Here is a 24,391-nt window from a genome sequence, read left to right as displayed (position 1 = left end):
ATGGCCAAGTGGGGCCAGGGCGACCCGCGCTGGATCGTGGAGGAGCGGGAGGACGGCACCAACGTGAACAACTGGCACTGGTGCGGCGGGCGGGGCCGCGGCGGCTTCCGGGCCGCCTTCCGCGGGCCGGCGGGGCCCCTCTGCTCTGGGCGCCGGTGCCCAGGGGCCGGGGGTGGAGGGTGGCGGGTTTCGGGGCGCCTCGGGCCGCGGGGTCCCTCCGGGGGCGGGGCTGGCGCAGGTGCAGGACGCCCCCCCCTCCCCTCCCCCTCCGCGGCCCCGGCCCGGGGCGCCCTCCGAACTGGGTCCTGGCCTCGCGTGGGCGCTGCCCCCGGGACTGGAGCCCTTTGGAAAGTTGGTTTGGGCCCCGAGAATGGCCTTGGACTCACTCTCCAACTTGGACAGTCTGTCCCCTAATGAAGCGTCCCCCCCCCCCGCCGCACCTCCCCCCCTCCCCGCCGCACACACCTCATCATCTTGGTGTTGGAAGTGAAATGAAGCTTGAAAGCGTGTGCGGGGAGCGGGGTCTGTGCTGTGGTTTGTGCGAATCGGAAAGAACAGGAATTGGACCTAACGCGGCTTCCACCTGCAGGGCCTGGGGGAGCCCTGCCCTGGAGGAGTTTGGACAAGTTACCCTCCTTTTTGGGCCTCATCTGGACACTGGCTCTCCTCTGCCTCCCTCCCTCCCCCACCATCGCTTCCCTGCCCCCCCCCGAACCCCCCCCCCCCAGGCCTGTGGGACCTCAGGGCCATCAGGTGATGCTGAGGCAGGTCCCGGGAGAGGGGAGCCCTGGGGGTGCCCTGGGCTGTGAGGGGATGGGTTACTGGGGGTGCCCTGGGCTGTGACGGGATGGGTTACTGGGGAGCCCTGGGCTGTGAGGGTATGGGTTACTGGGGTGCCCTGGGCTGTGAGGGGATGGGTTACTGGGGTGCCCTGGGCTGTGAGGGGATGGGTTACTGGGGTGCCCTGGGCTGTGAGGGGATGGGTTACTGGGGTGCCCTGGCCTGGGGCTTGGAGGAGCTGCCCTCCTCTTTCCTAGCCCTGTCACCATGGACACATCATGGACTTTTCTGGGCTCATTTCCGCTCCCCAAAATGGGAACATCATTTGGGATGATTGCGTAAAACAATAGGTGTGGACACACTTGATACTTTTTCTTGCTGTGATTAGAATTATTTCAATTATTGCCACCTTTTCATGTGGTCCAGGCTTTGCCCATCCATTTCAAACTGGTCAGATTGCTAGACCCTCTTTTCCCCCAAATAAGCTGGTGTTTTCAAGACAAAATCCTCCTTTATATAGTGGCTAATGCTACTTCAGAAACTGAGCAGGAGGAGTAAAGGCTGTCTGGTAGAAGGTTGGCTTGAGGAGGCTGTAAGTTTGAGGGCGGCAGCTCTTTTAAGGCCGGGGAGGAGTCAGGCTGATCTGGGCTGGGCAGGTGGCACACCTGGGCCTTCCACTCACGGCTCGGCCCTTCTGGTCCCTGGCAGGACAGAGCGGGACGCCACCAGCTGGTCCAAGGGGAAGCTCCGAGAGTCCCTGGTGGGTATCGTGGTGGAGAATGAGGCTGGGCGCTGCCAGATCAGTGACCTGAAGCAGGTGGAAGGCGAGGCTTCCTGCAGCAGCCGCAAAGGGAAGCTGATTTTCTTCTACGAGTGGAACATCAGACTGGGCTGGAAAGGTACGGGGCCTCGGGGTCCAGGAGGGCTGGAGGCAGACTCGGGGCAGACTCGTTGATGCATCCTTCATCATCCAACACATGTTTTTAGAGCTGCTGTGGGCCCTGCACAGACTGGACCCCGAATTGGTGTTGGTAGCTGCAGACACAACCTCATCACACCTGGAGCTCCTTGTGCGTCATGCTGGGGCAGTGGTTCTCAACCTTGGCTGCACATTGGAATCACCTGGGAATCTTTTTAAAATCCTGATTTCTGGGCCTCATCCTCCGGAAATTCTGTTTCTTTGTTATGTATGGGGTGGGCCACAACATTAGTAACAAAGAAACAATTTCCAGAGGATGAGGCCCAGAAATCAGGATTTTAAAAAGATTCCCAGGTGATTCCAATGTGCAGCCACGGTCGAGAACCACTGCGCTGGGGGCTTGCCGTTCTCAGTGACACTTAGAGTTTATCGCTTTCAGCTGGACTCTTGCCTGCCAGGCACTGTGAGCCTAGCACGGTGGTTGGCAAACTCATTAGTCAACAGAGCCAAATATCAACAGTACAACGATTGAAATTTCTTTTGAGCCAAATTTTTTAAACTTAAACTATATAGGTAGGTACATTGTTATTCACTTAGGGTGCCCCTAAAGCTTAGGAAGAGCCACACTCAAGGGGCCAAACAGCCGCATTTGGCTCGCGAGCCGCAGTTTGCCGACCACGGGCCTAGCATTCCCCGGAGCTGCTGCCCGGAACACGCTTCCCCCTGGTAGCCGCCTGCTGGCTCCTCTGGGCCCTTCAGGTCTTCATCCCCGAGTGAGGCCACCTGTCTGCATCTGTAAACATTTCAGAAGCCATCCTTGTCCTGCCTCCCTGCTCTCTTTTCCCCCAGACTGCTGATATTTTGTTATATGTGGTTACTTAAATATTTTGTTTGTTCTGGTTCCTCCTCTTCTCCCAATTCATCAGGGTGGAGATTTTAAAAAACTACCAGCTTTATTGAGGTATAATTCGCATACTATATAATTTGCCCACTTGTATAGAGTTCAGTGGTTTTCAATACGTTCAGAGTCGTCTAGCCATCACTACAGTGAATTTTAGAAAAATTTCATCACTTTCCCCAAAACCCTGTATCCATTAGCAACCACTCCCCCAGCCTTCCACAACCACTGGTCTGTTTTCTGTCTGTGGATTTGCCTATTCTGGACATGTCATCTGAATGGAGCATACAGTGTGTGTGTTTTTGTGTGATTGTTTTCCACTTATAATGTTTTCAAGGTTCATTTATGTTGTATGTAGCATTTTTCATTCTTTTTTTTTTTATGTTCTTTGTACAGATACGGCACATTTTGTGGGTTGTTTTCACTCTTTGGGTCTTCTGGTCAGGAATTGATTGGTTTTGTTTCAGGCCCAGATCCCTGTCTGGAACGGTGTGTGTTTGTTGAATGAATAAATTTCTCCTGTGGTGCCTAGCTCCTGGCCGGATAGGCAGTCTTTGCTCAGTGAAGACTTGTTAAAATAACCACAGATGTGAAGACAAAGGAGAAAAGGAAGAGGAGGAGGGAGGGGGATCCGGTTCAAGAAGATTGTGCTGTGTTCAAGGCTGGGCCTCAGCCCAGGAGTCAGCCCCTTGAGAGTTTGGGTTGGAGAGCCACCCAGTCAGCTGGCCTTGGGCCTCTGCCCTAGTGGCCACCTTGTTCCCTCCAAGCTGCCCAGAGCCCAGGGCGATGTCAGCCAGCATCAGAAGTGGTCCCACTGCCGCCTTGGCACCTTCGGGTCGGGTTTGCTGTCAGTTACTCCTTCGGTGCTGCTGCTGGAGGGACTGCAGCAGGGCTGGCTCCTGCACCGCCTCGTCCCGCTGCGATCTACCTCCTTGTCAACGCTTGCTCTCCTTTTGATAGTAGAGGTGGTGCTCATTATGGTTTTGATATGCTTTCCCGGTGGATTAGTGATGTTAAACGCCTTTCATGTACCTGTTGGCCATCATTTGAGTATGTTCTTTGCATAAGTATTTATGTCCTTTGCCCGTTTTTAAATGGGATTTTTTTTTTTTTTTTTTTTTTTTTGCTATTAATTTGTATGGGTTTCTTATATAGTCTGGACACTAGCTCCTTATCAGATGAGGCTTGCAAATACTTTCTCTCATTCTGTAGGTTGTCATTTTGTTGATGGTTTCTTTCTCTGTGCAGAAGCTTTTTATTTGATGTAGCCCTACTTGTTTAGTTTGCTTTGTTGCCTTTGCTTTTGGTGTCAGATGCCAAAATAATTGCCAAGACCCGTGTCAGAGAACTTCCCGCTTGTGCTTTCTTCTAGGAGTTTTATGGTTTCAGGTCTTATGTTTACATCCTTAATTCATTTTGAGTTAATTTTTGTGTATGGTGGAAGATAGGGATCCAGTTTCATCCTTTTTCTTCCTTTTTTAAAATTGTATATCTTTATTTTTTTCTTTATTGATTAAGGTATTACATATGTGCCCTTATCCCCTTATTCCCCCCAGCCCACTCATGCCCTCACCCCCCTGGTGTCTGTGTCCATTGGTTAGGCTTATATGCATGCATACAAGTCCTTTGGTTGATCTCTCCCCTTTACCCCCACCCTCCCCTACTTTCCCTCTGAGGTTTGACTGTCTGATCGATGCTTCTCTGTCTCTGGATCTGTTTTTGTTTATTAGTTTATGTTGTTCATTATATTCCACAAATGAGTGAGATCATGTGATATTTATCTTTCTCTGACTGGCTTATTTCACTTAGCATAATGCTCTCCAGGTCCATCCCAGGGGTCCTCAAACTACGGCCCGCGGGCCACATGCGGCCCGCCAAAAGCATTTATCCAGCCCGCCGGGTGTTTTTGGCGCTGCTGCCTGTCCTGCTTAGCAGCCTCCTGGGCCCGCAGTCCGCATGTGTGGAATGTCTGAGGGACAGTGAACTGGCCCCCTGTTTAAAAAGTTTGAGGACCTCTGATCCATGCTGTTGCAAATGGTGAGAATTCCTTCTTTTATAGCAGCGTAGTATCCCATTGTGTAAATGTACCACAGTTTTCTAATCCACTCATCTGCTGATGGGCACTTAGGCTGTTTCCAAATCTTAGCTATGGTGAATTGTGCTGCTATGAACATAGGGGTGCATATATCCTTTCTTTTTTTTTTTTAAATATATTTTATTGATTTTTTACAGAGAGGAAGGGAGAGAGAGAGAGAGTTAGAAACATCGATGAGAGAGAAACATCGATCAGCTGCCTCCTGCATACCCCCCACTGGGGATGTGCCCGCAACCCTGGTACATGCCCTTGACTAGAATCAAACCCGGGACCCTTCAGTCCGCAGGCCGACGCTCTATCCACTGAGCCAAACCGGTTTCGGCTATATATCCTTTCTGATTGGTGTTTCTAGTTTCTTGGGATATATTCCTAGAAGTGGGATCACTGGGTCAGATGGGAGTTCCATGTTTAACTTTTTGAGAAACTCCATACTATTCTCCACAGTGGCTGCACCAGTCTGCATTCCCACCAGCAGTGCACTAGGCAGTGGACGGCAAACTGCAAACTGCGGCTCAGCAAAACAGTGGCTCGAGAGCCACATGCGGCTCTTTGGCCCCTTGAGTGTGGCTCTTCCACAAAATACCGGCTCTTCCACAAAATACTGACTTCTGCTCATGGGCCACGAAGTTTCAATCGCACTGTACGTGCATGCCCACATGTGGTATTTTGTGGAAGAGCCACACTCAAGGGGCCAAAGTGCCACATATGGCTCGCGAGCCGCAGTTTGCCGACCACGGCACTAGGGTTCCTTTTTCTCTGCATCCTCGCCAGCACTTGTTGTTTGTTGATTTGTTGATGATAGCCATTCTGACAGGTGTAAGATGATACTGCATTGTTGTTTTGATTTGCATCTCTTGGGTGATTAGTGACTTTGAGCATGTTTTCATATGTCTCTTGGCCTTCTGAATGTCCTCTTTCGAAAAGTATCTATTTAGATCTGTTGCCCTTTTTTGATTGGGTTCTTTATGAGATCCCTGTGAATGTTGGAGATTAAACCCTTATCGGTGATAACATTGGCAAATATGTTCTCCCATCCAGTGGGCTTTCTTACTGTTTTGTTGATGGTTTCTTTTGCTGTGCAGAAGCTTTTTATTTTGATGTAGTCCTATTTATTTATTTTCTCTTTAGTGTTCATGGCCCTAGGACAGGGGTGGGCAACCCCTGGCACGCGTGCCAAACATGGCACACCAGTAACTTTTGCTGGCACACGAAATCCTCTCATAATCTTCCATTTACAGTTTTTTTCTTAATATCGACTTCTTTATTTTTCAGATAAATTCAGTGTAGGTGCATCTTAGATAAATAAATAATTTTACATAACAAGTTATCTTAAAGACCATAGACATGGATTGACGAGAGAGGGGAAGAGCAATTTCTATGCCTCTGCCTTAACTCTCCCTGCCTTGCTAGATCCGACCAGTGTTTTGGTTTCATCCACATACGCTTGTGAATCTTTGTTCTCAGTGATGAATTTTGTTAAGTCTCATAATAGGAGTAGCCTGACGGATGAAAGTAGTAGCTCGTGCATATCTCTGAAGGTCACGAAATATAAACTTGATGTAAAATCTCTGTCATCAGTGATGCAGCAGCAAAAGTCCCACTGATAATATCAAATGGAGTCATAAATTTTTCTGTCGGACTATCAGTGTACGTGTATCATTAAAAAATAAATGTATTTTTCATCATCATATACTGTGTTTTTGTCACTCGAATGAATTTTATTTCTTCAAGGTTCTTCACAACCGTACAGTTTAAGAGAGATCAAGTAGGCATAACATGTTCTCAAAAAATTAGGGTTGGCACGCAGAAGAATTTTGAGTCAGATATTTTGTTGGTTTTGGCATGCACTCACAAAAAAGTTGCCCACCCCTGCCCTAGGAGCTGTATCGGTGAAGATAGTGCTTCAGCATATGTCTGAGATTTTGCTGCCTGTGGATTCCTCTTAATATTTTTATGGTTTCCCATCTTATGTTTAAGTCCTTTATCCATTTGAGTTTATTTTTGTGTATGGTATAAGTTGGTAGTCTAGTTTCATTTTTTTTGCATGTATCTGTCCAATTTTCCCAATACCATTTATTGAAGAGACTGTCTTGACTCCATTGTATGTTCTTGCCTCCTTTGTCAAATATTAATTGAGCATAGTGGTTTGGGTCGATTTCTGGGTTCTCTATTCTATTCCATTGATCTATATGTCTGTTCTTGTGCCAGTACCAGGCAGTTTTGAGAACAGTGGCTTTGTAATACAGCTTGATGTCTGGTATTGAGATCCCTCCTACTTTGTTCTTCTTTCTCAGGATTGCTGCAGCTATTCGGGGTCTTTTTTTATTCCAGATGAATTTTTGGAAAGTTCATTCTAGGTCTGTGAAATATGCCGTTGGTATTTGAATCTGTAGATTGCTTTGGGCAGTATGGACATTTTAATGATGATGATTCTACCAATCCATGAACATGGTATGTTCTTCCATCTGTTAATGTCTTCCTCTGTCTCTTTTTTCAGTGTCCTGGTCATTCTTTTTCTCTTCTTTTCTTTTTTGTGCTGCTCAGTTTTCCCAGCAACATTTTTAAAGACTCTCTCCTTTGTCCACTGGTTAGTCTTGGCTCCTTTGTTATAGATCAGTGGTTGGCAAACTCATTAGTCAACAGAGCCAAATATCAACAGTACAACGATTGAAATTTCTTTTGAGAGCCAAATTTTTTAAACTTAAACTATATAGGTAGGTACATTGTTATGAACTTAATTAGGGTACTCCTAAGCTGGCCTTTGCTAAAAACGTCCTCCATCTGATTGAGGTACATTTGCGAGGTCGGCCCCTTCCAACTTTCCCATCCACACTCATTTTGTATACTTGTTTCGTCTATCTCCTTTCCGAAAACCGACTTCTGCGCATGGGCCACGAAGTTTCAATTGCACTGTACGTGCGTGCCCGCACGTGGTATTTTGTGGAAGAGCCACACTCAAGGGGCCAAAGAGCGTCATGTGGCTCGTGAGCTGCGGTTTGCTGACCACTGTTATAGAATATTTGACCAAATGTGCATGGTTTTATTTCTGGATTCTCTATTATATTCCATTGACTTTTGTCTTTGTTTTTATGTCAATATCATACTGTTTTGATTACTATAGCTTTGTAATATAGTTTAACATCAGGAAGTGTGATGTCTCCAGCTTTGTTCTTCCTCAAGATTGGTTTGACTATTTGGTGTCTTGTGATTCCATACACATTTTAGGATTGTTCTGTTGCTAGGAAAAATGCCATTGGAATTTTGATAGGGATTGCATTGAATCTGTGTATATTGGTTTTTATTTCCTTTTTTTCTGCTAAATGTGAGCTTGTTTGTTCTACTTTTTCTGGTTTCTTGAGGTGTAAAATTAGGTTCTTTATTTGGGATCTTCTCTTTTTTTTTATTTCCTCTTAGAATTGCTTTTGCTACATCCCCTAAGTTTTGGTGTATTATGTTTCCATTTCCATTTGTCTTGAGATATTTTTTAAATATTCTTTTGATTTCTTTAAGGCATTGGTTATTCAGGAGTGTTGTGTTTAACTTCTTTTTAATAAATATATATTTTTATTGATTTCAGAGGAAGAGAGAGGGAGAAAGAGAAACATCGATGATGAAAATCATTAATTGGCTGCCTTCTGAATGCCCCCCACTGGGGATTGAGCCAGTAACCTGGCATCTGCCCTGACCGGAATCGAACTGTGATCTCCTGGTTCATAGGTCAACGCTCAACCACTGAGCCATGCCAGCCCGGCTTGTTTAATTTTTATGTATTTGTGAATCTTCCAGCTTTCCCCCTGTTATTGAATTCTAGTTTTATACCATTGTGGTTGGAAAAGATACTTATTATAATTGCTGTCTTTTTTAATCTATTGAGCCTTGTTCTGTGCCCTGACATATGATTTATCTCAGAAAACGATCTACAGGTGCTTGGTAAGAATGTGTATTCTGTTACTGTTTGATGGAATGTACTTTATATGGCTGTTGGATCCATTTAGTCTACAGTGTTGTTTAAATTTCCTATTTCCTTATTGATTTTCTGTCTGGATGATCCATCCTCTGCTGAGAATTGGATAGTAAAGTTCCCCAACTATATTATTGTATTGCTACTTATTTCTCCTTTTTGTTCTCTTAGTACTTGCTTTATATATTTAGTTGTTTCGATGTTGGGTCATAAGTATTTATTATTGTTATATCTTTTTAATGAATTTACCCCTTTAGCATTATACAGTGACCTTCTTTGTTTCTTTTGAGCATTTTTAGTTTAAAGTCTATTTTATCTAATATAAATATAGGTACTCATGTTTGTTTGTTTGTTTTTTGGTCACCGTTTGCTTGAAATATCTTTTTCCATCCCTTCACTCTTAGTTCATGTGTCCTTAAAGGTAAAGTGAGTCTTGTACAGGCAGCATATTGCTAGATCTTGGTACTTTTTAACCCATTCAGCCATTATATGTCTTTTGATTGGAGAATTTAATCCATTTATGTTTAAAATAATTACTGATAGATAAGGACTTACTGTTGCCATTTTGTTGTTTTTCTGAGTGTTGTATAGCTCCCATGTTCCTTCCTTCCTCTCCTGTCATCTTCCTTGGCGATTGGATGCCTATTTGTGGGTATGCTCTGACTCCTCTTCATAATCTTTTGTGTATCAACTACAGATATTGCTTTGTGATTACTTTGAGACTTACATAAACTATCCTATTTACACTGGTAACAACTTAACTTTAATAGCATACAGAAATTTATACTTTTTCTCTCTCACATTTTAGGTTATTGATGTTGCTTCTATAATATTCCTGCTTAAGTCTTTCCTGTTTTGGGGGGTTTTCTAGGACTTTAAATAATTTTTTATTTTTCAATAGAGTTGACATACAATATTATATTAGTGTTAGGTGTACAACCCAGTGATTATACATTATGTAACTTGCTAAGTGATAAATCCTGATAAATTCATCTCTGTCTGACACCATACATAGTCACTATAATATTATTGACTATATTGCCTTTACATCCCTGTCACTGTAACTGTTAATTTGTATTTTTTAATCTCTTCACCTTTCTCATCCATATCTCTAGCCCTCTCCCATTTGGCAACAATCAAAATGTTCTCTGTATCCATGAGTGTTTCTGTTCTGCTTGTTCATTGATTTTGTTTTGGGTGGGGAGGGTCTTGGAATCACCAGGGAGAGGTGGACAGTGTAGCCAGGTTGATGGATATGGCACCCGCCTGCTGGCTCTGTGGGGGGAGGGCTTGGAAAAGGAGCAGTGGCCTCAGCCAGCTCTCTGTCTGGGAGAAAACTGCCCCTCCAGCTCTTGCCCTGATACCAAGCAATTCATTTCCTCCCCGTATGTCACCGGTGCCTTTTGAGCTGCTGCCCCAGCGCTGGAGTTCAGAGTGAGTGAGTCCGAGTCAGCCTGAATGCAGGCCCTGTAAGCGAAGCGCCTGGACTTCGCGGCCCGCACTCATTCAGCGCGCTCTGCTGGTTTTACAGCTGCGAGTTATGGGAGTTCTCTCCCTGGTGCTGGGACCCTGGGCTGGGGGCCTGCCACGGAGTTGGGACTCCCCGTTTCTAATGGGGACTCTCCGCAGCCAAGAAACCCTTCCTGACTTTTATCCACCACATGTCAGTGTGGGCCCAGCCTGTCCCGAGTCTCTGTCCCTCCCACCTGGCGTAGTCCTGTCCTTAGTTGTGAGACCGCTGTTCACTAGATGTCAGGTGGTTCTGAGTGATGGCTCTTCTGTAGGTTAGTTGGCATTTTGATGTGGTTGTGGGAGAATAAGAGTACCCTTTACCTGTGCTGCCATCTTGACCAGAAGCCCTGATAGTCTTTTCTTTCAATATTTTGAATATATAGTCTGACTCCTGGCCTGTCAAACTTTTGTTTAATTGCCCTTGTATGTGATGTCACTGTTCTCTTGCTGCTTTCACAATTCTATCTTTGACTTTTGACAGTTTAATTGTGTGTGTGTCCTGGTGCTGCCCTTTTTAGGGTCAGCCGATTCGGGTCCTTTGCACCTCATGAATCTGGGTGTCCACTTCTCTTACCAGGCTTGGGAAGTTTTTGACCATTATTGTTTTAAATCGACTTTCTGTCCCCTTTTCTGCCTCTTCTTCTGGGATTCTCATTATGTGTATTTGTTTCTTTTAATGGTATCCCATAAGTCCTGTGGGCTTCTTCACTCTTAAGTTTTCTCTTTTCTTCTTTCTAGGTCTGGATAATTTCAAATGACTTATCTTCTGGCTCACTAATTCTTCTGCTTGCTCGAGTTAGCTATTGAAGCTATTTAATTTTTGAGTGCAGCAATTATACTCTACAGCTCTAGGATTTGTTTTTTAAATTTATTTTTGATGGTTTCTATTTTCTTGTTCAACTTCTCATTTTGTCCATGCATTGTTTTCCTAGCTTGGCTTAGTTGTCTGTGTGCCCTTGTAGTTGACTAAGCTTTAGGAGGTTTATTCTGAATTCCTGGTCACAGTTTATAGATCTCCATTTATTTTTTTAAAAAATTGATTTTAATCAAGTTGTATTACAAAGCCACTATTCTCAAAACTGCCTGGTACTGGCACAAGAATAGGCATATAGATCAATGGAATAGAATAGAGAGCCCAGAAATCGGCCCGAACCAATATGCTCAATTAATATTTGACAGAGGAGGCAAGAACATACAATGGAGCCAAGATAGTCTCTTCAATAAATGGTGTTGGGAAAATTGGACAGATATATGCAAGAAAATGAAACTAGACCACCAACTTACACCATACACAAAAATAAACTCAAAATGGATAAAGGACTTAAATGTACGACAGGAAACCATAAAAATTCTAGAAGAATCCAAAGGCAACAAAATCTCAGACATATGCCGAAGCAATTTCTTCACTGATACAGCTCCTAGGGCACTTGAAACTAAAGAGAAAATGAACAAATGGGACTACATCAAAATAAAAAGCTTCTGCACAGCAAAAGAAACCATCAACAAAGCAACGAGAAAACCCACTGTGTGGGAAAACATATTTGCCAATGTCATATCTGATAAGGGCCTAATCTCCAAAATTTATAGGGAACTCATACAACTCAACAAAAGGAAGATAAACAATCCAATCAAAAAATGGGCAAAGGACCTAAATAGACACCTTTCAAAAGAGGACATTCAGAAAGCCAAGAGACATATGAAAACATGCTCAAAGTCACTAATCATCCGAGAGATGCAAATCAAAACGACAATGAGGTACCATCTCACACCTGTCAGACTGGCTATCATCAACAAATCAACAAACGACAAGTGCTGGAGAGGATGTGGAGAAAAAGGAACACTTGTGCACTGCTGGTGGGAATGCAGACTGGTGCAGCCACTATGGAAGACAGTATGGAGTTTCCTTAAAAAACTGAAAATGGAACTCCCATTTGACCCTGTGATCCCACTCCTAGGAATATATCCCAAGAAACCAGAAACACCAATCAGAAAGGATATATGCACACCTATGTTCATAGCAGCACAATTCACCATAGCTAAGATCTGGAAACAGCCTAAGTGCCCATCAGTAGATGAATGGATTAGAAAACTGTGGTACACCTACATGATGGAATACTATGCTGCTCTAAAAAGGAAGGAACTCTTACCATTTGCAACGTCATGGATGGAACTGGAGACCATTATGCTAAGTGAAATAAGCCAGTCAATGAAGGAAAAATACCACATGATCTCACTCATTCATGGATAATAGAGACCATTATAAACTTTTGAACAATAATAGATACAGAGGCAGAGCTGCCTCAAACAGATTGTCAAACTGCAGCGGGAAGGCCGGGGAGGGTTGGGGGGCAGGAGGTAGGGGGGTAAGAGATCAACTAAAGGACTTGTATGCATGCATATAAGCATAACAGTGGACATAAGACATTGGGGGATAGGGGAGGCTAGGGGACTGTCTAGGGTGGGGGGATAAAATGGACACATATGAAATACCCTTTGTAATACTTTAAGCAATAAAAAAAAAATAAAAAATAAAAAAAAAATTGATTTTAGAAAGAGGGAATGGGATAGACAGAAACATCAATGAGAGAAACATTGATTGGCTGTCTACCCCCCCCACCCCCCCACCGCCCCATGGGGATTGAGCCCACAACCTGGGCACATGCCCTGACTGGGAATCAAACCTTGACTTCCTGGTTCATGGGCCGATGTTCATCCACTGAGCAACACCGGCCAGGCAGATCTCTTTCTTTTGTGGCAATTATTGGAGCTTTATTAGTTGCCTTAGGTGTTGTCACATTTTCTTATTTCTTTATGAGCCTTACCTTGCATTGGTATCTGTACATATAAGTGGTCTCCTCTTACAGACTTTACAGGTTTGTGTCAGCAAGAAAAGACCATCTTTCAGCTTAGCTTGGGAACTGGGTGGGCCAGCCAGTGGTATCCATGGTCTCTTGGAGTTTGTTGTCAGGGTCTCTGGTTGGGAGGGGCCTCTACGTGTGCTTTGAGGAGTTGGTTGCTGATGGCTGGACTCCACATTGAAGCAGGGCCAGTAGCTGGGCTCTGCAGTTACCTCTAGTCAGGCGGGTCCCTAGCAGGGCACTGTCACTGGCTGGACCCTATGATTAGGGAGGCCTGTGGGCTAGCTCCACAATTGCTCCTGGGTGGGTGGGGTCTCCGACTATGCCTCTTGATCAGATGGCGCCACTGGTGGATTCTGTGCAGGCAGGGCTTTGGGGTTGGACCTGGGCTCAGGCTGTGCCCTGTGACCAGGTGGGCACACAGACAGGTGTGCAGGCTTGCCTTTGTGCCAGGTAGGCCCGTAGGCCGCAGGCTATGCTCCACTGTTGAGCAAAGCCTCTGGCTGGGCTCTCAGCCAGGAGGAGCCTCCAGCCGTTGGGTGGGGCTAAGACTGTGCTCTGCAGTTGGGCGGGGTCACTGTCTGGATGAGGCCTCAACCTCTGTGTTGCATTTGGGCAGGGCTGTAGGCCGGCTCTGTGGCTGCTTAGGTCACTGTTGAGGCTCCCTCGCTGTGCAGGGCCCGAGGCTGTGCTCAGCAGTTGGACAGGTGCTGGTTAGGCTCCCTGCCTGAGTGGGGCTGCAGGTGGGCCCATCCCGGTTCCCGGTCAGGCTTCCTGGATGGTTGGGACTGGAGGCTCTGCTTAGCAGTTGAGCAGGGCTGCAGATGTGTCTCCTGCCTGGGTGTTGCTATCTCCACAGCTGGCTTCGGCCATTGCCTGGGGATCTAAATCGGGCCCCCGGTGGGTTGTCCCTGACTGGGACGTCTACTTATGTGCTGCTGCAGGCAGGAGTGCGGTCCACCAAGATCTTAGTGCTGCACAGCACATGATTGTCCAACCACCCTGCTGTACACCTGAAACTAATGTAAAAATAACATTGACTGTAAGTGGAAAAAAAGATTTGAGTGCTGGTTGCTGAAAGCCCTGCCCCTACTCCTCTGATTCCCTGTGGGAAGGCCCAGGCAGTCTCCAGGCAGCACCCCACAATTCTGGAAGACCCTGGGTGTGCACCTCGTGCTGTTCTCCCTCTGGAGAAACCACAGTGGGAACCTCTCCCTGGGGCTGTGCTGGCCTGAGGGCGGGTCCTGCGGTCAGTGTTACCACTCCTCGGCCTCTAGTGCCGTCCTCTCTGCCCCGGGTCCAGGAGGGGGTTCCAGCCTCACCTGTGGGTTCTGGGATTTTCACAGTGTGTCCTGTCTAGGTAGCTGCTCGTTGGTCATTTTGTGAGGGCACTGAACTTGGGGATAATGTACCAGTGTGTTGCCACCTTGATGTGGTCCCTGAAATCACTCTGGTGTTGAAGAAGATCCAGCTGCATGGAGTCCACATAGACCTTCCCAAGCCGCACCCTCTCCCCCTCCCCCTCCGTCCATGATCAGAACTCGTCGTCCCTTCCTGTTCTTCCATCTCTTCTGTGAGTCATCAGGGTGGCCCTTTATCCTGCTTTGATGTGGTAGAGAATATTGGGGGATGAAGAAGAAACACTGGTTACAAAACCACTTACTCCAACCCCACGCTTCCACCTGGCCCTGATTCTGTGTGCACGTTCATTGGCCGGGTCCTGGTTGCTTCCCTGCTCGTGGGCCAGGAAAACAGGGCCAGTGTGGTGGGAAAGCCTGAAGCCTCCTGGTCACTAGCTGTGGCGGCTCCTGTGAGGAGGCCCGGCTCTTCGGTTATGCAGGGAAGTTTTGCATAAACCTATTGTTACTTTGTAATCGAAGAACATGTTTTGCTCATTTTAGGTATAATTAAAGAATCTGGTGCAAAGCACAAGGGATTGATTGAAATAGCCAACCTTTCTGAAGAAAACGAAGTAGACGGCACTGAGGTACATATCTGTTTCCTTGTTTGTAATATCGAGCTCCTGCTGTAGATGGAGGAGGTTTGAAAAACTTCATCAGACAGCGATTCCTGCAGTTTTGGTCAGTTCTGGAGGGCTTGCTTGCTCAGGCAGCATGGGGTGTGGAGCGGAGCAGAGTGGTGTAGGAGAGTAAACGGAGGCAGCCCTAGACTGCCCCCGGACCAGTGTGGGGCCTGGGCCTGCAGCCCGTGGTCTCATCCGTCTGCGGACTGTCAGGTGTCAGGGAGCGTGCGGTTTGGTGGAGGGGTTGTTTCTCCTCCCCTGCATCTTCGCTGTTTCCCTTTAATAGTGAAAATCCCCAGCTGTTAGCTGTGATCTCCCTGGGTTATATCGTATGTTTTTCGTAAACTAACTAGTACGTATTGCTTTTGACGGCTCTCTGTTCTCTGGGGGATGAGCCTGTGGTAAATCCTAACCCTGGTTTTCAGCCGGTGCCTCCTGTCAGCTGGACGCTGGTTCTGGGGAGAGACCATTTGTACAGCCGCGGTATTTAACAAACCAAACAGTTTGACAAAATGTCTTTTTTGGTTTGTGAAACTATTCAGTGCGAAGGCTTTCAAAGATATAAAAACTGAAACATCCTGGGCAACAGTCTATGACAGTGACGGCGAACCTATGACATGCGTGTCAGAGGTGACACGCGAACTCATTTTTTTGGTTGATTTTTCTTTGTTAAATGGCATTTAAATATATAAAATAAATATCAAAAATATAAGTCTTTGTTTTACTATGGTTGCAAACATAAAAAAATTTCTATATGTGACACAGCACCAGAGTTGTTAGGGTTGTTCAAAATGCTGACACGTCGAGCTCAAAAGGTTCACCATCTCTAGTCTATGACTTGCCTTTATGAAAAGTTATAAAATGCCAGAAAAGGGGGCTGCCTCTGACAAATCTTCAGACATGAGGTTGCTATACTCAGGGGCTGGTTTCACTTTACCATGTTCAGATCCATCAGCTGAGAAATTTTTCATCAGCATAGTAAACTGGTCATTTAGATTCAGTCCTTGGTAGCGTTACAGAAAAACTCTTTAGATGGGACCTGGGACAGACCCAGCTCTGCTGAATCATAGGGACACTAAATGAGTTCTAACTAACAGGGCTTTTCATTCTGAGAATACCAGAAGCACCTCAGAGCAGCATTTTGATGTTTCCTTCTCCCTGTCTCACCCCCACTTCTGCCTTCCCCCTGCTCCTTTCCTTTCCTTCCCTTCCCTTCCCTTCCCTTCCCTTCCCCTCCCTCCCCCTCCCTCCCTCCCTCCCTCCCTCCTTCCCTTCTACTTTTCCTCTCCCCTTCCCAGCTCTACTCCCTGCCAGAAATGTGTAGCTCAAGGGCATGTTATGTGGGAAGTTGTTTTTCTTAATTACACTAGAGGCCCAGTGCATGAATTTGTGCACGGGTGGGGTCTGGCTGGCCTGGGCCCAATTGGGGTGGATTGGGGCCAGGCCTGTTAAGAGGAGGAGATGGCAGGAGGTTGGCAAGCTGACCCGCCCCCTATTGGGGTGTGGGGGCGATCAGGGGTGGGGCCGGCTGGGGGGAGGGGCTGCAGGAGGTTGGCCACCCAGCCCCCCCCTCTATTGGGGTGGGGGGTGTGATCAGGGGCAGGCTGGCCAGGGGGAGGGGGAGGGGCTGCAAGCCTATCGTGTTGGGGCTGGCTGATCGGGGGTGGCGGGGGAAGAGATGGGGTGTTTGGCTGGCCGCCCCACTCTTGATTGGGGTGGGAGTCCGATCAGAGGCAGGCCAGCAGGGAGGAGGAGCTGCGAGGTTGGCTGGCCAGCCCCACCCCCTGATCAGGCTGGTTCGCTGGCCACAGTGGGCATCATAGCAACCAGTCGTTATGGGCCGTTTCGGTCGCTGGCTTTTTGTATATATAGATTGGCTTTGGGGTTATAGACTAGTGCTGTTCAATAGAAATATAATGCAAGCCACATAGGGAATTTAAGATTTTCTGGTAGCCATATTAAAAAAAGTAAAAAGAAATGGGTAAAATTAATATTAATGTTATTTAACCCAATATGTAAAAAACATTTAGACATGTAATTAATATCAAAATTATTAGAGATTATTTTACACTCTCTTTTTTTGTACTAAGTCTTCCAAGTCTGGTGTGTATTACTTTACACTTATAGCACATCTCAAGTCAGACCAGCCACCTTTCGAGTGCTGAGGAGCCACATGCGGGTGGTAGTGAGCATGCTTGGACAGCGCATTTCTAGATCCTAGTAAAAGCCATGGACTGCATCAATATAATACATATACATATGAAATTGTGTGCAAATTAAGGGGCTCACATTCTAAAAGTCCATTCCAGATTTGGCCAGCTTAGTCAAGGGAGACTTGATTTAAAAACCCTTCCATCTTCTCAACTATAGGGAGAATCCTGCCTGTCACATCTCTTAATAGTCACTTCTTCCCCTTCCCTCACAGTCACAGTTCCTGTCATCCATTTGTCCCAATGTTGTAAGAATACATCAGACCAGATTTTTCTTAGGTTTGTATTTTTCTGATTTATAGGTGAATGTGAGTAAAAAGAAAGGAGATGGGGATGTACTGAAGGATCTTATGAAAACTGCAGGCACCGCCAAGGTCAGGGAGGCCCTTGGAGATTACCTGAAGGCACTTAAGACGGGTAAAGAAGGCACCCCTTGTGGACCTGGGGCCCCTTTCCTGCGTATGCTCTACACTGTGCTCTGGATTTGCAGGTCAGGCTGACATCTAAGGCTCCAGAAACAACCCTATGCTGCAGGATAAATTGTAGTCTGGATGTTGAGAGCTGGTCATAAGTAAGACCATAATTAGTGGTTGTCAGTCTTGTACACCACGTGAACCATTTTGTCTATAGGACTGTTAAGCTTTCTGGAATGAATGATAATCATTTAATGAGTTACTTGTACAATTAGTTTTTTAATTGGTGTCTTCCCTGACAGACCATGAGCTCCATGGGGGCATGGAAGGGGTCTGTCTTGTTCATTGCTGTATCTCCCAACATCTAGCACAATGCTTGGCACATAGGTGCTTAATAAATCTTTGTTGAATGACTGACTGCAGGTAGTACAGGTGTAGTTGAAATTTACCTAGGTAATCCCTACCTATACTATGTGGAAGTGAGGTTATTTATTGCTTTCTTCCTTACATTAGATAAGTTACTTGCCAGGCAAGGTGGCCAACAGGGGCCTGTCTGCATAGCTTCCTTGGGTTCTGCTGTCTAGGTGTTGGCATAGATAGATTTGAGGTTGCCACTGGCCCACAGGCCTGAATATCGTGAGGTGGTGGTGAAGCAATGTGAAAGTGTCCAGTTTTGACAGTAGATGAAGGCCATAAAGCTATTAGTAATTAGTTGTTTAAAAATGAGGTTTTTGGGCCAGCTGGCGTGGCTCAGTGTTGACCTATGAACCAGGAGGACATGGTTCGATTCCTGGTCAGGGCACATGCCCGGACTGTTGGCTTGATCCCCAGTATGGGGTGTGCAGGAGGCAGCCAATCAATGAAACTCTCTCATCATTGATGTTTCTCTCTCTCTCCCTCTCCTTTCCTTCTGAAATCAATAAAATACATATTTTTTTAAAAAAAAATGTTTTTGGAAAAGAGCATTTGAAAATTTTTGCTGTTTTATCAAGAATTGAATAAAAGTGAGGCATTTGAAAAAATAAAAGGCATTTGTTGCTATGAACTCATGTTAGTTTTATATATAAAAACTAGAGGTCCAGTGCATGAAATTCATGCACTGGTAGGGTCTATAGTAGCTGCTGGCCAGGTACTCCCTCCCTTCCCCTGGCCAAAGGGACAATTTGCATACTATGCTTTTATTATATAGGATGTGTAATGTTCTTGAAATTCTCAAAATGATTTAGGACTCTTTTTTTACAGTTTTTTTTTGGGTTGATGCTGAAAAGGAAAAAAGTTCCTTATTAAAACCATTTCCTATGTTTCCTTTGTAGAATTTACAGTGGGAATGATTTTACCAACGAGAGCAACCGCAACACAGGAATTGACTGTTAAAAGGAAACTGAGTGAGAACACCTTGCAGGTATGATCTCTAGTCGATAACATGTAGGGAAGGGGGAAGGAAGTGCTTAGTGAGAATTCTTCAAAGCTCTCAGCAGCCTTTTGATGATGGACTATAGAGCATAGTGAGTCCATCCTTGCCTCCATGCTGTTGTGTGTTTTTGTGTTGTTTTTTTTTGGGGGGGGGGGGGAGGGTGGTGATGAGATTCTCATCTTTGATGGAAGGGAATGTATAAACACCTTTTTGTGGGATATTGAATTTCATTCAAGATTATTCTAAAGGCACTGTTCTTTGGTAGCAACAGATTTCAAAACCAGGTGACTTTGAGCTTCAATGGACCAACCTTCTCTCCAAACTTTTAGATTGGGAGGTTTTAAATCCTGTTCTTGGAATCTTGTGGTGTAAATTGACATTTTGTCCTTATGTGCTATTGTCTTTGATCTGCTTATCTTCATACCCTTTAAGCCACATTTATATGTCCAAGTAGGACTTGGGGTGTTAAACCGTAGCCCAGAAGAACAGAGCTAAAGAGCTCAAAGGAATAATGAGCTGTTTCCAAAGTAAAGGCCAGGACCGGTGGTGCTGAAAAGCCTTTTCATGCTCTCTCTCTGTTTCTGGAATGGCTAGTGTGGAATTTCGGCTATTTTGGTGTTCTATTAAGGCAGAAAGACTAAATTTTAAAATCTAAGCAACTTTATAACTTGGCGTGCTAATTATCCTTTTAAACCTCTTGAGATTCAGGTGCCACTGGGTGTCAGGATCCCCACTGTGGCGCTGCACATGACGGAGCTGTTCGACACAGGTGTAGAGCGGCTGTATAGCATCTTCACTGTGAAAGAGGCGAGTCACTTCTCAAGCTAGGATCTTAAATGCTGGCACTGGGAGAAAATGTCCCACTAAGATATGGAGCTGGATTTTGGTTTCCCTTATGTTCATGTTTTCCTGATTGAAGGGATCTAGAACAATGATGGCGAACCTATGACACGTGTGTCAGAGGTGACACGCAAACTCATTTTTTTGGTTGATTTTTGTTAAATGGCATTTAAATATATAAAATAAATATCAAAAATATAAATCTTCGTTTTACTATGGTTGCAAATATAACAAAATTTCTATATGTGACAGGGCACCAGAGTTAAGTTAGGGTTGTTCAAAATGCTAACACGCCGAGCTCAAAAGGTTCGCCATCACTGATCCAGAATGTGGGGATACAAGTCTCTAGGGTGGCTTCAGGAATATTTGGGGGGGATATATCAGTAATTAGGGAATACATACATTTACTTAGTTTTCTCCCTCTGTGAGGAAAACTGTAAATAATTGCAAGCTACATATTCAGGACTTAAAAACTGTGTCTCTCTGCCTCCCTTCCATTCTAAAAAAAAAAAATCAATGGGAAAAATATCCTCATGTGAGGATTAACAAAACACCCCCCCCCCAAACCATAGTAATTATTCTATACTAACGTCTATGTTTTTCTTGGTTAGTTGGTGCAGAAATTTTCTAAATCTCCTGCCATATTAGAAGCTGAAAAGGGAGGGAAATTCCAGATGTTTGATGGGCATGTCACCGGTGAATATATAGACCTGGTAAGAAATCTCTGGTTAAAAGAAAAGTAAGCTGGGGACCGACTCATTTCTGTTACCATTCTTTTACTTGTTTTGGGCTTTTAATTGAGCTCACAGAAACTTGAGAACTTTATATAGTTGGTTGTAAAGCAAATAAAAAATGTTATATATAATGAGAAAGTTGAAGCCTTAATTTCACAATATTTGTGCAAATGCTTATGATTTTAGAAGAAACAAGTATAATTCTCCCAGCTCTTGGTGTAGAACATACAGCTTTCTGCCGCCTGACTCACAGGGTCTGCAGTGTCAAGTGTTAGCAGCTCTGCTCCGTTCCCTGTGTTACACTTGTCCCAACGTTAACTGCTGTTACAGATTTTGGCACTAGGGACAATGAATTCTTAATGGTTTTGGCATATAAACTGAAGGTGGGACTGTATGTTGTTCACTGACAACTTTTAGTACATAAGGGTTTTAATGAAAGGCTTCGCTGTTTTTCTGTATAGTACTGTAGAAAATTTAAAAAGATGTTTTCAATAGAACTTCCTCTTTGTTTTCAGTTAGCAAATGAAAAGATTGTCATGAAATGGAGATATAGGAACTGGCCAGAAGGTATGTTATTAGTACCATTTCTTTGTTGTAAGAGTCCGAACACTCAAGCTGTACTCATGTGTTTTCCTCTTCATAATGGTTCCTATTTTTCTTCCAGAACACTATGCCACAGTTGTACTGAATTTTGTGCCTACTCCAGGGCAAACGGAATTACAGTTGGACTGTAAAGGAGTTCCTGTCTGTAAAGAAGAGAACATGAAATTCTGTTGGCAGAAGCAGCATTTTGAAGAAATAAAAGGTTTACTGCAGCTGACCACTCTAAGTGGTTGAATTAGAAGATTTTACAAGAGCATTACTTTTTTTAAGCAGAAAGTTACTTGTTCCCTATCATTTCTTTTAAAAAAGGAAATCAGAAATCTTAATTTATATTGGATGAGATCCATGAACTTTTACAGAATTTAAAGCATTGCTTGAATCTTGGCTACAAGTAAGAAGTAGCAAGCAACCTGAAATTAAGTACTTAACCTTACCTCCCATAGATGCTCCTCTGGGAATACCTTGAATTCCTGAGTACAGATGTAGTTTCCCAGCCTAAAGTTTGTCCTTATAGCAAGCTTACTTTCTGCTATAGTTTTAGTTCAGGAAGACAAGAGTAAGTGGCATGTTGATGTCATTCCTTTATTTACTTCTGGGTTTCTAAGGTAGGTAGCTCTTAGGTTAGTGAAACAGTGGCATGTTGCACTCAGAAGCATGTTGAAGTGAGAGGAGTTGGTTGTATTGTCACACTTCTCCCTGCAGCAGTAAGCATTACAGGGTGGAAAGACTGAAAAGTCTATGGGAATGAGTTACTTTTGGACTGCCACTAACACGACGAAATAGAATACAACCGGTAAGTGCTTCCCCCATTCACAGTTTTCTCATTACTTTCACCTGAGAAGACTGAAGCAACGTATGTAAACAAATTAAAAGTAATCACAATCAGTTTAATTAAGTGCACAGAATAGCAATCAGTCATGTCAATAAAAATAAAACAATTATTTTTACATCAAGTGTGCTTTATTTCCTCCACAGGTATTCTGTTAAATAAAGCACCATTTATATACTGCCAGGCCACAGCTAAAGAGGATTCTTTACAGAATCAAATTTCTTGTGGTTGTTCCGTATACAAGTAAACTTAATTTTGATAATAAGAACCACAGCGATCGGAGGCAATCTGCCTCTATTATAAGGTACAAAACTGGCACAGAAGACACCATATTATACACAGTAAAAATGCTGTAAGTTTAAATTACATTGTACAGGGCCAGGGAACCCTGTTCCTCCCAGACAGCCATATTAAATGAAAGCCACTACAGTGAACTCTTAATTACATAAAACATATCCATTATCTGATTGCCCTTTAGAAAGTATACTGAAGATGCAAATTTTTTTTCATCTGGAGTTCTGCCTGACCAAGAATTAAGCCTATAAATCTATCTTGCCATTCAAGCAGAGAGCACTGGACAAACTGAAGCACAAAAACAGAAATAAGCAAAACTTATACAAACAGCATTGGGGAGCAGGGGACCTTAAAAGTAGACATGCTACATCCAATGTCAAGAAGCAGCTTGGTTTCCTTTGCCAGATATCCTTATGACCACGTGAATTGTAGACTCAATGGTTCTGCACAGGGTATCTAAAATGTCGTGTTGCTGCATGTGACTCAAGAGTCCTCTGGAATGGCCACAACTGAGTGACAGAGCAGCCTCAGGGTCCTGGGAGGGCAGAGGTTGACCATCACAGCTTCTCAAGTCGGCTAAGTCAGACAGAACGGCAGAGATAGAAGTAGAAGGGAACTCTGATTCGTCCTCAGCTAAGTTGGAATCCTTGGGACAGTGGAGGTCTTTAAACTCTTTACACTCTTCAAACCTACCACTGTTGGACTGTTCTTCTGTGTGCTGTGACCTGGTATTTGACATGTCTTCTGAAAATGAAGAGGGAACTTCCATTCGGTATTCTTTAACAGAACTATTTTCAGGGGAAGGAAGATCTTGCTCAGTTCCTGGATCAATAATTGAGGAGTCTCTCGTCTCATTGTCTGAAGTGCTGGTTGGGGTCAGGACCTCCCTGGTGTCTGTTTTTATGTCGCTGATGCTGTCTGCAGTGTGCTCTTCATCACTGCTGACACGCCTTCTTTTAACAGGCGTCGCCCCTTCATCATCTGTGAAGACATCAAAACGAACTTCTGTGAAAGGAGCCACTAAGATCACACTGAGGGAGGGGGTGTTTATGGAAATTTCCTTTACAGCATTCACATTTAGGAGGCCCATGTGAACAAAGAGCTATTGTATGGTCAGTTACACCGAGTGTATTCCCTCCTCCCACCTAAAGTTAATTCTGGTCTATAAAACTAACCTTTAGTTTTTCTTTCTTTGGCTTCTTGCTCTTGGAGTGAGTTTCTCTGCTGCAGACAAGTCCTGCATTTGCTTAAAAGCTCTTGCAGAGTTGGAATTAGAGCTGGGTTTAACTGTTTGGGAGTGTGTACCGACAGAAGCAAAGCAAGTGCCCGTAGGTCCTACAACAACCCAGACACGAACATTTCAAATTCTAAAGCCAACATTTGAAACACTTTGTTCACAGTTCAATGCACATATTTACATTCCCAGGAAGCTACCCTGGCTTCTCTGGCATTTTTAGAAGAATGCTGCAACTAGAAAGCCAATGTTATGATACTATATCTCATCAGTCCTAAGTAACTAATACCATTATTTTATACATCACATCATTTAAAAAGTTAGACAGGAGACTCAAATAATGTTTTTTTGAAAATGGGGGGGTGGGGGGGGGAATAGAACTTATATAGGAATGTAAAAAAAACAAGCCCTGAATGATCTGTGAGAAATTTAGGGCTTATTAATCTAGAAATCCGTTTCTCAAATATGTGAAAAACAGTATGGTCTTCTTCCTCATCTCTGTAATCTGCTGGCACCAGCATTTTGTTACTCAGGAGGCTGCTGCTGGAGACATGCCAGCACGTTTCCAGGATGTTCCTTTACTCTATGGCATGGCCATCATGGGAGCCAACATAAGGCAATTTACTAATTCCCTAGTTTTAACTGGCTTTATAATAGATTATTAATCTGATTGGTTAGTTACTTATGAGCAATAGGCAATAGAAAAATCACAATTGTTTCAAAAAATGTAAACAAGTTGAGCTAAAGGGAATGTCTTTTAGTGGTCATACTGCC

The 24,391-nt window shown here is 44.5% G+C and overlaps 2 protein-coding genes across 5 annotated transcripts in view; one reads left to right on the top strand and one right to left on the bottom strand.

The window, feature by feature from the left end:
• Positions 1-23,574, top strand: LOC308525769 (activator of 90 kDa heat shock protein ATPase homolog 2; the record flags this gene model as incomplete). 2 transcript variants are annotated; one of them, XM_081100607.1, is made up of 9 exons in its annotated part: positions 1-80; positions 1,489-1,679; positions 14,925-15,010; positions 17,559-17,673; positions 18,983-19,071; positions 19,786-19,890; positions 20,535-20,636; positions 21,173-21,224; positions 21,322-23,574. In XM_081100607.1, the coding sequence occupies 9 exons, from the start codon at positions 1-3 to the stop codon at positions 21,492-21,494; spliced, it is 993 nt and encodes a 330-aa protein (XP_080956733.1). In that variant the 3' UTR covers positions 21,495-23,574. The 2 variants fall into 2 exon arrangements, with proteins under 2 accessions (XP_080956733.1, XP_080956732.1); XM_081100606.1 differs by lacking the exon at positions 1-80 and having other exon boundaries at positions 1,071-1,679; positions 19,792-19,890.
• The window catches only part of USP34 (ubiquitin specific peptidase 34), a 241,144-nt gene continuing 238,881 nt past the window's right edge, over positions 22,129-24,391 (bottom strand). For all 3 annotated transcript variants that reach the window (XM_081100602.1, XM_081100603.1, XM_081100604.1), the window contains 2 exons: positions 23,559-23,718; positions 22,129-23,364 (listed from right to left, as the gene is read on the bottom strand). In XM_081100602.1, the coding sequence (XP_080956728.1) occupies positions 22,760-23,364; positions 23,559-23,718 (765 nt within the window). In that variant the 3' untranslated portion in view covers positions 22,129-22,759. The remainder of the gene's footprint in view (positions 23,365-23,558; positions 23,719-24,391) is intronic.

Source organism: Myotis nattereri, assembly GCF_964212035.1.
Source record: "Myotis nattereri genome assembly, chromosome: 10".
NCBI classification, from domain to species: domain Eukaryota; kingdom Metazoa; phylum Chordata; class Mammalia; order Chiroptera; family Vespertilionidae; genus Myotis; species Myotis nattereri.
Note: the sequence above shows the minus strand (reverse complement) of the source record. Positions and strands in the feature narration are given on the sequence as shown.